Raw genomic sequence first — 15,093 nt, 5'->3', positions numbered from 1 at the left:
TACCACCACGCTCACCGCCTTTACCGACTTCCCCGACGTCTTCTCTCTCATCGGTGCCTTTACTTTCTCTCTCTTCCCTCTCTTTCTTTTTCTCCTCTTCTTTTCCTTCAAAATAGTTGATGACTGCTCCTCTCGCCGACGTCTTTCATTTTGAAACTGGGATTAGGTTTGAATTTGGGGTTCTTTGGTTTGGTTTTGGGGTATAATTTTGGGTGTGTCGGTTTGAATCTTGGTTTCGGTTTGTTTTTTTTGGTTTTTGATTTGGTTCATTTGGTTTTGTTTTTACATCTGGTTTTTGATTTTCTACCATACTTCTCCCCCTCACGACCTCACGTTGTACTGTCTCATCAATGGGAGATAACGAAACGGGTCCGAGCTTTTCCCGATCTTGGTCGATATTGTTGATGATCCATGAGATCACCATATAATCATTTTGAACCCATTGTGGATTTATGGTGGATGGAGGGATGACGGTTATATGGTTGAGCTTTTCCCGATCACCAGTTTCTGTTTTATTTGCTTACAACATGTAGTGTAATTTTGTTAGTTTAGTTTTTCAATTTGGATTGGTTGTTCAAGTTTTTGGGTCATTTTTTTGAAAAAGTTAGAACATTTGTTCCATTTGTTCTATGGATATCATGGTTTTGTTTGTTTTGGTTTGGTTTGATTGGTTTTGGTTTTTGTTTGAATCGATTTTGGTCGATTATGATTAATGATAAATAGCCGATTGAGTTTTTCCGTCTAGGAAAACCTTACGGCTCTGATACCATGTAGAAAATCTTAATGCGGAAATAAGACTGATTTGAGTTTTGAATACTTGGCTTGTATTAAATAATAATGAGAGGCTACCTCTATCTATATAAGAGATCAATGACTTAAACATAGAAATTAGAATAACAAGATATCTTAAATTCCTGAAATAAAGAGAAAAATATTCTAATATAATATTTTCTAAAATAAGAAGATAAAATAATATCAAAATTTATTTTGTTCTTTAATTTCCTTCAAAGTTATGTTATTGAGAATAACAACTATGAAAAATCAACAGTGAGGATTACGGCCAATTACTAGCCGGATTTTGATAAACTCTCATGATTTAGTACCTTATATATGTTGAGGTGTGGTTAGATGTAGGTGTTAAAAAACGACCTCAACCATCAGCTTAAACTTCTGGTTGAGTTGGTTTCTTGACATGGTATCAAAAGCCAACATGATAAGAGATCACGTGTTCAAATCTCAACCACCCTTCATTTAAAGTGGCATATTCAGTGTCTATGCGCATCCACCCTTCTAGCTCAATGGGCTCACGTGTGAGGGGGCGTGTTAGAGTATATAACATATCATGGGTCCTTAATCATCAACTTAAACTTTTAGTTGAGTTGGTTCCTTGATAACCATCAACTTGCTAATGCTTGAGGCCCTATAATATATTACATATTCTAACAGTAGGTCCTACTTGAATCAATGACATCTTAGTTTTCTGACATTTCTTCTTGATGGAAGTATACTTAGATCACCTTTCATTTAAAAAAAATAAGATGAAAAGATGGCTTAGACTAACTACGTTAAATTAAAGTTAACAGTAATTTGGCAAGTTAAAGATGAATGAAAAAGTTAATACGTCAAAAAATATGGCAGATCCAGAACACAAATTCAGTAAAAGCACAATTTTGACAAAAACTATTTAATAAAAATATTATAAAATTATAAATATATATGTTAAAAATTATTGTTTACAATTCAACCTAAAAAAAATAATATTCTCTAATCAATTTCGACGAGATTTCAAATTGTCTGATTAATTTTCCACATTGTGAATTGAAATGTATATATACTTGTACTTTATGGTAGATTAAGCAATAAGAATATCAAGAGACAAGAGTTACATAGTAAGTGTGTAGCTTAATTGGTCATGAGCATTCCCGTAAAGGCTTTAATACGAAAGGTCTTAGGTATTCCTACAAACTACAAATTTTTTTACAAAATTTCAGTGTGCTCATATGCAAATCGCAGGATCCAATTGGATCCACCTATGAGGTCATGTAATTTTAAGTTCACCAAAATTAAGCAATTTGGCTGCAATCTTTACGCTTTTTGATTATTTTTCGCTATAATTTGCAAAAACAACTTCATGACTACAATTATAAAAACCTCAAACTTGCCAACCATTTAACTAAATATTACTCTATCTGTTTTCATGGTTATTCTTAAATAGAATTTTCGAATTTTTAGTGTCAAATTTAACTATGAATTCTTATAAAAAAGTTCCATAAAATAGCAATGTATTTTTGGAATTCAAGTTGTCGTAATATTATAAACCAAAAAACGTTTGATTTTTCATTTTCTTGGGGAATTTATTTTTTGTCGTTGTCTTCTACTTCATCCATCTTCTTTCATTCATCTTCTTTCATCCACCTTCTTCTTCCCACATATGTCCTTCTTCCATCCTATTATATCACCTTTGTCCTTTATATTTTGTCAAATCTTCTTCCTTCACCCAATTAAAGAAAGAGCAAGTTTTACATTTGTATTTTATAGTATAGCCTCATTATTGGTGGCCTTAAAAAACTTTTTGAGTATGCAGAATTTGAAAACATGGTTGAAGAAATAACACAAGGAGTTACTGTATTTTAAGTAAATAACACAAGGGCAAAAAGGACATTTATCAAGTCAATGAAAAATCAAACCTTTTTTATTCATAATGCTATGATAGCTTGAACTCCAAAAGTACAATGTTATTTTGTGAAATTTTTTTAAGATTTGCTACCATTAGTCTTTTACAAAAGTTCGTACCTACCATATAAAATATTCCTTAAAAATAGCCAATGAAAACAAAGAGTATAATAAGTCTTAAGAGTAATACTATTTTAATAAGTAGTATTGCTATGAAATTGTTGACAATGTTAGTAATGATATGCCTTATAACTCCATCAGCCATTACTTTCAGCAAAATTTCATTAATTAACTACCTCTTCTACATACTACTACTACTTTGTTATAGCCATCTTTTTGAAGTTTGGTTGTTATCATAATTGTATCAGAAGCATGATATACATTAATCATTATCATTATGCTGTTACATCATAAATTATAAATTATGATATAAATTGCGTGACTAAATGAGTGCATGGCTACGTGCCAACCTTACACTCTCTCACTCCTTAAATTTTATATAAAGATTAAAAAATAATTAAAATTATTTTAAATTGTATCGATGATATTAATGAAAATTAAAATGTGCGGATATGAATGAATAAATGGTAAAAAAAGTTTATATAAAATAAATAATAGCAAAGTAAAAAAGACAAACTAAAATTAAATAGTCTAACAATCTCTTAAAAATAATATGAGTATTCATTTAAAATTACTCTTTATAAGAATGATATAAAAATTAAGAAAAAATAAGTATTTTGTTGAGATATTATAAATGAAGTTATATCCAAAAATAATATTAAGCAAATAAATGAATAAAATAATATATGGGCAAAAATTAACACATATAGAGTATACTTTTTATTTTTAAATTTATTTAACCTAATTACATTTAATTACATACAACACAAACACAAAGAAAAAACAAATTACACAAAAACATAGTTATTACACATTAATTATGACAAATCATAGCACAAGCTACTTTATCAAGAAAGTAGCAACATACTGCAATCATAATAGTAAGTCTCAATTTTCTTATGGATGGTTCTAATCCATATACATATATCTTCACTTGCAATCTAAGCCTAATTTTCCATTTATAAATTTTCTTCTTTCGTTCCATCCACTTATTTCTTCATTTAAATCATATTTTATTGTACTCTTTCACCACAAATTAAGATCAAATTTTTTTAAAAAAAAACAAATTTGTAAATACTAATCATCATCATCATACCCTGTGTATCCCGCTTATAGAAACTATGATCAGAATCTAAAGAAGTTAAAAAGGCGACAACTCATACCCATAAAGACATATTATATTATATATAATCTAAAGTTAGAGAGAAGGAAAGGAAAAAGAGAGATCAAAATGAGCTCAATATGCATTTCAAATTGTATAGAAGACACTAGGGTTCCTACAAGAGTACGCGCCACGTATGTAAACCTCTACAAATGGCCGGAATCCGACGCCGAATTCGTCAGATCGGTAAGTTTTCGAGGCCCCGGTCACCCGAGGCCGAAAGTAGTGGAGAGTGTATCGTGTAGGCAAATTTACTTAAAAAGTTACACTTTTACAAGGAAAGAAAGTGTGAATGAAAAGACTAAGAAATGTATTGGACGAGTCAAGGAACGAGTTGTGAATGGAAGTAGTAGTAAGAAGAGATCAAGCAATGAGTCAAAGAACGAGTTAAACAAGGAGAAGAAATCAATTAAGAATGTTAAAGAAGTATCATGTTCAACTCTTAAATCTATTTTTAGAAAGTTGTTGTTTTGTTCGGCAAGTGTGGATGTTGTGGATGGGAATGAATATGCATAATTCACTTGTAAGTTGAGGTTGGATTTAATTAATTAGGTTTATGGGTTTTTATCAATTTTATATTACATTTTTTAGCTAGCTTTATATATATATATATATATATATATATATATATATATATATATATATATATATATATATATATATATATATATATATATATATATATATGGATGTTTGTTTTATATATATTTGCTTTTATCTTATTGTAGATAAATTAGTATTATCTGATATATATACATAGTCTGTAATTTAATTTATTTTGTTGATATAGTATTTAATATTTTTAACTGAGATATAAATTAAATATTTTCAATTTAAGTATGTATATATTCAAAGATATTGACACTAACTTTTAACCTAAATTGTATATTTTCACTTTAATTATGTATACATTTAAAGGTATTGACACCAACTTTCAGCCTTTTCTTTTTTTAATGTATTTTTATGATTTTCGATTTTAAAGAGAAAATTATTATGACCATTATTGATGATCTGTTTTTGAGAGGGTGGCTTGAAATTAGATGCATGCTAGCTAAGTGCTAAGGCATTTTTTTGTAGACCAAAATATTTGGGTTAGTTTCGCTTCTTTCTACTTGTTTTCTTGTTGAACCTTGGAACGGATTTTGTTTTAGTTTGAGTAGTTAAAGGCCACTTTTTTATAAAATCTTGAATTTAATTTTCATCTAACTCTTTCATTCTCTTATATTATATGATTTCCTTTCAAAATTACAATAACAACAAACAATAAAATAATAAGAAGACAAGCATGTAGGCCGTTAGATTTCTAAATCTCAAGATCTAGATCGTTAGATGAAAAAAGCACGTCCAATCAGCTTTAATGTTGCAGCATAATTAGTAGATACGAGCGTGGGTTACTGGAGATCAACCTGTCCACCGCAGTGGTGAACACTGGTGATTGGTGACTTCACAGCAAATACAAAAGCATTTATTGACAAATAGTTTTTGTCACTTATTTTGTCACAAAAGGGGTTTAGCAACAAAATAGGCGACAAAACCTTTAGTTGCTAAAAAATTTGTCGCTAAAAAAGTATTTTGTCGCCTATTTTATAGCTAATTTATTTCCAAGTTATAAAAAAAGAATATTTGTCTTTATTATTAAATAGTAATAGTAATTTTTACTATTATTATTTAACAATAATAACAAATATTCACATATTTTTTTATAAATGATACTCAAAAACTATACATAATCAACAAAAATAATTAAATTAAAATTATATGATTAAATTGATTATTAATTAAAAGTTAGATATATATTACAAAAATAATTGTTTACATCAATGTATATACAAAAATCAATGTCTAAATAAAAAAATTAGTAATAACCACTATGACTAGAGTGACTATCACCGCTGCGGAAATCATGCGATCCACAAGATCCACCAGATCTACCAGGGCTGGACAAAATTTTGAAAAAAATAACATCAAAATCAACATAAAAAAATAATTTGACAGAAAATGAAAAGAAAAACAACAACATCATGAACTAAATTGAGACAAAAAAAATTGGACAAAAATCGACATAAAACAAAAGAATTGAATCAAATTCGACATAAAACAAAAACATAAACAATGCATGTTAAAAGTCTGTAAGAACAATGAAAAAATAGTTAAAGAGTAAGATTACCTATGGCAAGGCAAGACTTTTCGCCTGAAAAACACCAAAAAGTTGCTGAATTTGAGTGGTGAGAAGTAGAGAGGAGGAGAAAAGTTATTAAGTAGAGAGAAGTTGGAGAAGAAAGAGAATAAGTTTAAAGAAGGAAATGAGAAAGGGATTAAAGTACGTATTTAAAGTCCGAGAAAAATGTTAGCGACAAAAGCTTTGTCGCTAAAATTTGCCCATTTTGAATTTTGAATTTAGAAAATAGTTAAGCGACAAACACTTTGTCGCTAAACGTTTTTTACTATTCAATTTCACCTTTTCCCGCCCATTTCTCTAAAATTTAAATTCATTATATTAGAAAATAATTTAGCGACAAATTTGGCTACAAAAAATCTTTGTCACTAATTGGTGACAAAGCACTTTTGTCACTAAACTTCTCTCCTCAAAAATGGTTTTTGTCTCCAAATTCAATTCTTTTTGTAGTGCTTGGTGATGACCGAAACTACAATAATTCTTAATTAATAGCTGTTATTTGTAAATCATTATAAAAAGACAAAAAATTAATAATAAAATAAATGAAATTAAAAAAGGTACAAATTAAAATCATAAAATAATGAGAAGACAAATCACTGTTATTTACTAATCCTCACGGGAATTAGCTTAAAAATAATACTCTCTCCGTCTAATTGAGTTTATATAATAGGACTAAAAAACTCTTCATATACTTTTATTAGAGCATTCTTAATGGTGTGGGAAAAAATTCATCACCATTCTCTCTCTATATTTTTCTTCTTATCCACAGTTTTTTGTGTGAAAATTTTTGATATAAAAATTTCATCCCATCAATGAGAAAATAAAAAAGTTTTCTCACCACTTCTTAAATACTAATTTATGTAGAATTAGAAGAAAAATAAAATATTTAGAGCATATTAAAATACAGCAAAATAGATTTCTAATTATAAAACATAAAATTTTATGACAATTAGTATATTTATATATATATTTTAATATATGTATAAATAAAAAAAAGGTTATTTAAAAAATATAAATATTATTTGGACAAGTGTCAACTTCTTATTTTTTTGGTGAACAAAGTTGTTCTCTAAAAAATTTTCCACTCCATAGAGTGTAAAAAAATGTTTGTGAGGTTTTTGGTTTTGCTCACTAATCGGGATATTTTGAGCAAAAAAACTTCACATTTTAAGTATTTCTTCACCATTGAGAATGATCTTAGAAATTTATATTGCAAATTCAAATGGACAAATAAAATATATAATTAATGCGTATTTAAGTAAAATATATGAAGTAATCAATTTATATATAAAACCACTGGTACTATATATTAGCAATAATATATATACTATATAGAATTCCTAACATTATCGGGTGTGTATATATATATATATATATATATATATATATATATATATATATATATATATATATATATATATATATATATATATATATATATATATATATATATATATATATATATATATATATATATATATATATATATATATATATATATATCACTACAAAAAAATAATAAAATGGCGACAAACCATTTCATCGCCATTTGATAGCTAAACGGTCAAGGTTTGGCGACGGGCTGGCGACGAGATACGAGATGGTCGCTATTCCTTTCGTCGCTAATCTCAAAATGGACGCCATTTCCTCGCCTTTTCTTAGCGACCAATTTGCGACCCGAATCCCGTCGCCAAACTGGCGACCACCATCTTCTAGCTATTTAGTCGCCACCGGGCGACCACCATGTCGTAGCTGTGTCGTCGCCGGCCTATCAGCCTGCTTAGCGACCCGCTTTCCGTCGCCAACTGTCGCCTATTATATTTACTAGTATACATATATATATATATATATATATATATATTTGTTGTAATATTAAAATAAATATATATATACACATAAAACAAGTAAATAAAAATAAAGAGCTGGAAATATATATATATATATAATTAAAGTTTATGTACAAAGTCACAAAAAGTACATATATTTAATCATTCATTTGGAAGAGAGGGTTGTTACAAATTGAGATGGGATTGAATGAATTTTAAAAAAGAGTTCTCGTTCTCTTTGAATTTGTTCAGTCAGCCTTTGGTGAGTCTCATAGACAGTCTGAACATTTTGCATTTGCACTGCTTTCCTTAATTGATTATTGAACTTCATTTACCATTTGCACCGCTTCCCATAATTGATTATTGAACTCCATAGGCTGTGGCTCTTTGACCTTTCGATTGTTCTTCAAATATTAAAAAAAACGATTTAAAACTAAATATGAATATAAGAAAAAACTGGAAAATATTAGCACTAAACATGTTTCAAAAATGCCATTATTCGAAAATATTAAAAAAAACATAAAAATATGTCGAAAATAACATAAAATAAAATCTAGGAAAAAAAATAACATTAAACATGCTCAAGTTATACCATAATTCGAAATTGATAAAAAAAAAAAGGCATCATGAAACAAAATATTATCATAATCATCAAGATCATTGAAAAAATACAAAAAAATACTCCCTCCTATTCAGCTGAACTGTCCCATTTGACTTTTCACACTTGCCGAGGCAACATTTTAACTCTTAATATCTCAAATTATGCTTAATTAAAAATTATAAAAAGTTGATATTAATAATCCTTGTATTGAGACGAATCAAACAAGATCCCATATGACTATGTTTTAACTTATAGATTAAGAGTAAAATACAAATTAAGAGATTGAAAATAACAAGATGAGAATTTTAGAGTTGAAAATAAGTTGTAACCCCAAGATGATGAGGATGAGATTAAGAAAGAAAAGAAAATAAATAGAGATTGAGAATAATGAATGAAAAGAAAAAATGGAGTTGGAAAGATAATAACGTGTATAAGGAATGAAGAAGTATAAGGTAAGTGAAGATAGAGTCGTAGGAAATGAGAAATGAGAGCAGAATACACGGCTTTTATAATCAATATTTAGCGACCGCCAGTGTGGTCGCTGGTTGGTCGCTAAGCATTGACATGATAGGAGGTTTGACTCTCTGATGTTAGCGACCAGCACGCTGGTCGCTAGTTGGTCGCTGGGCCTTGGAAATGAAAAAAATTTGCGTGCTGCAGTAAGGAAAAGATCGGCTTGCAGTATTTTTTTTAAATTATTATTATTATTATTATTATTGTTGTTGTTGTTGTTATTTTCATTATTATTATTATTATTGTTGTTGTTATTATTATTATTATTATTATTATTATTATTATTATTATTATTATTATTATTAGTATTATTATTATTGTTATTATTAGTATTATTACAACGTTGTTGTTATTATTATTATTATTATTATTATTATTATTATTATTATTATTATTATTATTATTATTGTTGTTATTATTATTATTATTATTATTATTATTATTATTATTATTATTATTACTACTTATTTTTATGTGTTATTATTATTATTGTTGTTGTTGTTATTATTATTATTACTGCAAAATATTAATAATTCGGAGGAATATAATAAAATTGTATTAAATATTACAAAATATTAAATAATTACATATAAATAATTACATATAAATAATTAAACTACTCTTCATCACTAAAATACTCGTTGTTCTCAACATCTTCATCTTCGGATTCTTCGTTTTCTGAGAGTATAAGATCCACATCTTTTAAATTTTGTCTTGTACTCGGATATGGAAGATAATATAATTGACGTGTTTGACTTGCCAACACAAATGGATCATATAAACAATACGAGCGACCCTGATGTATGTCAACTTATTTCTATCGTTTATGAATGTTTGTTCCGTGGCTATTTCTAGTAGTAGTTGGGTCATACTATTGACATTTGAACAACGTTACTCGTTTGATAGGTTACTCGTTTTTCGTTTCTACCCTTGATGTGATCCTTTGTTTTACTTGGCACACACAACAAAGTGTTTGTTTTCCAATATGGCAAATTCCAAGATATGCTCCTCTTCTTCCATCCTGCAGAGTACTTACTAACCTCTTTATTATGTTCCGATGCATCTTCTTCAAGCAATTCATCAAGCAATTCATGTCCAGTCCGAATAATAGGTGGATCTCTTTTCTCAATATGGCCTGATCTGAAATTTGTTATATTTCTCCTATAGGGATGACTTCTATCTAAATTCCTTCTATGACAGTCAAACCAACACATCTTCATGTTATGAGTAAGGTACAAGGCTTGTGAATCATCCATGCAGTAAGGGCAAGCATATCGGCCCGCCGTACTCCACCCGGACAACATCGAATAAGCTGGAAAGTCATTGATTGTCCACATTAAAGCTGCTCGCAGTTGAAAATTCTCCTTTCTTGACACATCTAATGTACAAATCCCCTCCTTCCACAACATATTCAGCTCTTGTATTAGTGGTTGAAGATATAAGTCAATGTTGTGCTTTGGATTACCGCGAAACCTTATCACCCTTACTGTTTCTTCTCCATCTAGAAGTTTCACAAATATAACAGCAAGTTGCATTCGCATTATTCCCCCAATATATCAAACATCCGTTAGAACAACAATCTATCTTCCCAACAGGTAATCCAAAGGCAACTATTTGTTTTTTCGTTTCGTAGAAGTTGTTTACCATCGTATTCTCTTCTGATAACCCTTCGTTCACAATAGCACAAATATCATGCACCATCTGGAAACACACTAAAATTCATTTTTAACACCTAAATATAATATAATAATATAATTATTCAACTGATTAGTAAGTTAATGACAATAAAAATATATAAAACAATTCATGAAAGTAACAATATATGATAATAATATAATTATTCTAATAACAATTATTAAGGAAAATTAATGACAATTAAAATAAAATATAAAACAATAAAAGAATATAAAAAACTCAAGTAAATAACAAACGAAATAAAATATGTACTAATTAAATAAAAAACCTCTTCTAATTCTTTAGTTACCGAAATATACGATACACAATAATTCTGCGTGTTATTTATAGAAAATATGGCGACAACACGACCATGAGAAACCCATCGCCATGTTTTCAAATTCAAATTGAAAAAGTGGCGGCGACCATATGGCTTCCAAACCACTGTCGCCTATGTTTATTAAAAAAAAAATTGCGGTCTACTTGGCGACTAAATCGCGACCACAACTTGAATGTCGCAAAGAATTATTTTAAAAAAAAACAAAAAAAAAATTGGCGATCATAGGGGTCGACCACATAGCTTGTCGCCAGATAATAAAAAAAAAAAAAAAAAAAAAAAAAAAAAAAAAAAAAAAAAAAAAAAAAAAAAATAATAATAATAATAATAATAATAATAATAATAACGTTGTAATAATACTAATAATAACAATAATAATAATACTAATACTAATAATAAAATAATAATGTTGGACCTCTTGAGTTTTGATGATGACTACACTTAAGCAAATATGTGTTTAGAGATTGTGTGCAGGTCGATATCCGATTAATTGTGATCGTTGATAGTACCTATGGCTTAGTTCATGGAAATGTACGTGTCAAAAGGATCCGAAAGATGTTAGAAGAAGTATATCACTTGGGATGTAAAATGGAGACAGCAGGTCTACTGTTCCTAAGTTAGATGTTCTAACAAAACTGGATTCTGGAAACAGCGCACTGTTCCTGAACTGGAGTCAGCCTACGTTAACTGGAAATTCTGGTTATTTATTTATAATTATTATTTTTAGTTAATGTATTAAATAAAGTTAATTTGTTGCATTTATTAATTATTATAATTAATTGGCAAAAAGTTTTCTTAAAATTACTTTACGTATGAGCCTCTAAATAAAGATCCTTTATTTTAGGATCTATTTTTAGTAAATATTGGATTTGCTAAAAATAGAAATAGCGGTTGTTGAATGGGTCTTAGCTATCATTCTTAATCGGTCTTTATACCTATAAGTTAGCAAATAACCATTCCTAAGTATAACCGTTTCTATAAATAGCAAAAACGTTCCAGTAGTTATTACTGGAACAGGAACTGCTGTTTGTGAAACTGCTGCTTAAAGGGAACATAACCTATTATTAGGGAACAGCGGTTATTGCTAAATAACCGTGGGCTTGAATTGGTCAACTTTAAATGCCTATTTTTAGATTAACCGTAGGAAGACTTGGTTATTAAAATCCACATTACTCCCATGATCTTTTGATAGGGAATAATGGATTGGAATATTCCTTATTCTTAGGGATTTTAGCTCTATAAATAGTGGGCTCGGTTATTCTTCAAAACTCGCCTTAGTATGAGCCATTAAATCATACGTAATTATGGAAGAATTTTTACAAGAAAATTTTGTTTTAAAAATGCCAATTAATTTATAATATTTTCTTGTGCAACTCATTGATTTTATTTTTAGAGAATTTTTATCCTTTGTAAGGGTTTTTGAGAGAATTTGTAATTAGACTCGGGTGAGTCTAAGGGGGAAATTAGATAATTTTTAATGAAGCTAGAGAAGAGATTAGCTTTGAGTAAAGCTAAGGAGAAAGCTTCTAGTGAAGCTAGTGGTGAGAATTAGCTTTTAGTGAAGCTAAGTTTGTTGCTTTGAGTGAAGCAATTTAAGAGAGAAGAGTTGGCCTAGTTGATGCGCTTCGAGTGAAGTAAGATGTTTAATGTAATTGTAACGAGTTGCCTTAAACATAGTGGAGAATTTAGAAATCTCGAGGGGTCGTGGTTTTTCCTTCTATTTAGGCCTAGAAGGTTTCCACGTAAAAATCGTTTGTCTCTTTTAATTATTTCGCTCTAAGTTTAAGCTTTATTTATTTTATTCAATTCCGCAAAAACAGGGCAAAAACGCTTAAACTAGTAACAACAACAATTCACCCCCCTCTTGTTGCTGTTCCTGTTCCTAATTGAGTCTACAAATAATAATAATAATAATAATAATAATAATAATTTTAAAAAAAATACTGCAAGCCGATTTTTTCCATACTGCAGCACCAAACTTTTTTCATTTCCAAGGACCAGCGACCAGTTAGCGACCAGAGTCCTCATATTTATTGATCGTAAACCACTAATTTTTGTTTTCGTGTTTCAAATGCAATGTATGTTTTCAAAAGGATCAAACCATAAAAAGAGCTAAAAATGGTAAATTAAATTATTTAAACCTTTTATTTCATTGCACATAATTACATGTTATAACTTATTACAAAAGTGTTAGACTTAGAAATGCACAACATTACCCCGATGCGAATTATCCATATTCAAGAGAGAGTAGAGACTAGAGAGTCATCCTACTCTATAAACTTGAGGAGTCATAACTTATACTATTATGATGTTATCAACTGGTTTTTAATAGTATATTTCTTTTAAATTTATAAGTAATTAATTTAAACTGTTAACCCATTTTTTAAATTCTATCAAAAATTGATAAATCATTTTCTTTAATTAAGAGTAAGCTTATGAAATGTGATGGTATATGAGCTTCAATGATACGTAACCTTCGGAATAGGGAATCTGTATATGCTTCTCTTCCATTCATGCAAACACCAAAAATCAATGCTTTTTTCAATAAAAACGTACAATTTAATTAATAGTTTAATCATCTGTTATTTTCTCCCTATCTTCCAAGCCCCAGAATCACTGAACCATTTTTACACAACTAATGCTTAATCTACTCAGACGATATTCAGAGACCAAGACAGCAAAACGACATTGTTATCAAATCTAGAAAACACATGAAACCATATCAAATATTTAAATATAATCTATTTGTTTCTATTTTATGTTCTTATATATAATATTCACATGGATTACATATAAAGTAATATTTTAATAAGCATTAAAGAAATATTAAAATAAAGTCAGTGAAAGAAATATAAAGACCACATATATTTAAAAATATTAAAATAAAGTTAATAAGAACATATGAGATTCCATATATGCATTATGAAAATGTTAAAATAAGATTAGTATAAAGAAATACCATATATAAACATAAAAAATATAAAACTAAAATAATTAAGGTTAAATATCCAAAAATTTTATAAATAAAAAACTATTTATTAATAAAACAAACTTAATACAAAAAATACTCCGAATGGAAGGAATAAAAAATAAAAAATAAAAAACAAAAAACAAAAATAGAAAAAGTGCCGTATTAATGTACCTTTGAAATCAGGATTCAGGATTAAAAAACATTTTTGTGTTCTTTCTGCTTGTAATTTCGTAATCTATGCTATAAATATCATATACCTTATATTTGTCAATTTCAAGAGTCATAAATTTAAATTTTGTGTTCTTGAAGCAAAGTTTTTAATATATAATTTTGGAATTTTTTATAGCGCGTAGTTAATGCTCGTATTATTTAACAGTGGCGGATCCATAGTTCAAAGTTCCTGGGTACCAACGAAGAGACGAAATTTCGACATAGTTTCATTTGTATAATGAACAACAAAATATTTTTTTACTTCGGCAAAATGAGTTGTAGAAGCGCCAATAAACCCAAGACAAAGCCAAAACGCAATAATCCTAAGCCAAAGCCAAAATTTTTTAAAAATTTACCAATACCATTAAAACTCGCAAATCCATGATTTTTTTTCAAATTACCCAACAAAACCAAAATTCTAAATTCAGTTTTTTTGTAAATTTTGGAGTTTCATTTGCAATGGAGCTAGTATTATGATAGGGATTTGCTTATCCCTCAGCCTATTTTTCTATTTCATGAAGTCAGTGGAACAACATTCTAAAAAAATCAAGAAACAACATTCTAAAAAAAATTAAGAAACAAGATTAGAACAACAAGATTGAATTATTTTCATACAAGCTACAAATTAAAGTAGGAGTATTTTTTTTATAGGTTAATACACTTCTTGAATTATTGTTTTTCACCAATTAAAAACAAAAATTTTAAATTATAACTTGTATTTGTATAATTATTTTGCTATTGTATTAGTAATTCGAATATAATTGTTTTGCTAGTATATTGGGTATTTGCTCCCTTAGATTAAATTTCTAACTTTGGTTTGCTCTCTAGTC

The 15,093-nt window shown here is 28.4% G+C and overlaps 1 protein-coding gene across 1 annotated transcript; it reads left to right on the top strand.

The window, feature by feature from the left end:
- Window positions 1-3,787: 3,787 nt before the first annotated feature.
- Window positions 3,788-4,545, top strand: LOC130821674 (uncharacterized). The gene has a single exon (XM_057687465.1). The coding sequence runs from the start codon at window positions 4,025-4,027 to the stop codon at window positions 4,469-4,471; it is 447 nt and encodes a 148-aa protein (XP_057543448.1). The 5' UTR covers window positions 3,788-4,024; the 3' UTR covers window positions 4,472-4,545.
- Window positions 4,546-15,093: the final 10,548 nt, after the last annotated feature.

Source organism: Amaranthus tricolor, chromosome 1 (assembly GCF_026212465.1).
Source record: "Amaranthus tricolor cultivar Red isolate AtriRed21 chromosome 1, ASM2621246v1, whole genome shotgun sequence".
NCBI lineage: Eukaryota > Viridiplantae > Streptophyta > Magnoliopsida > Caryophyllales > Amaranthaceae > Amaranthus > Amaranthus tricolor.
Note: the sequence above shows the minus strand (reverse complement) of the source record. Positions and strands in the feature narration are given on the sequence as shown.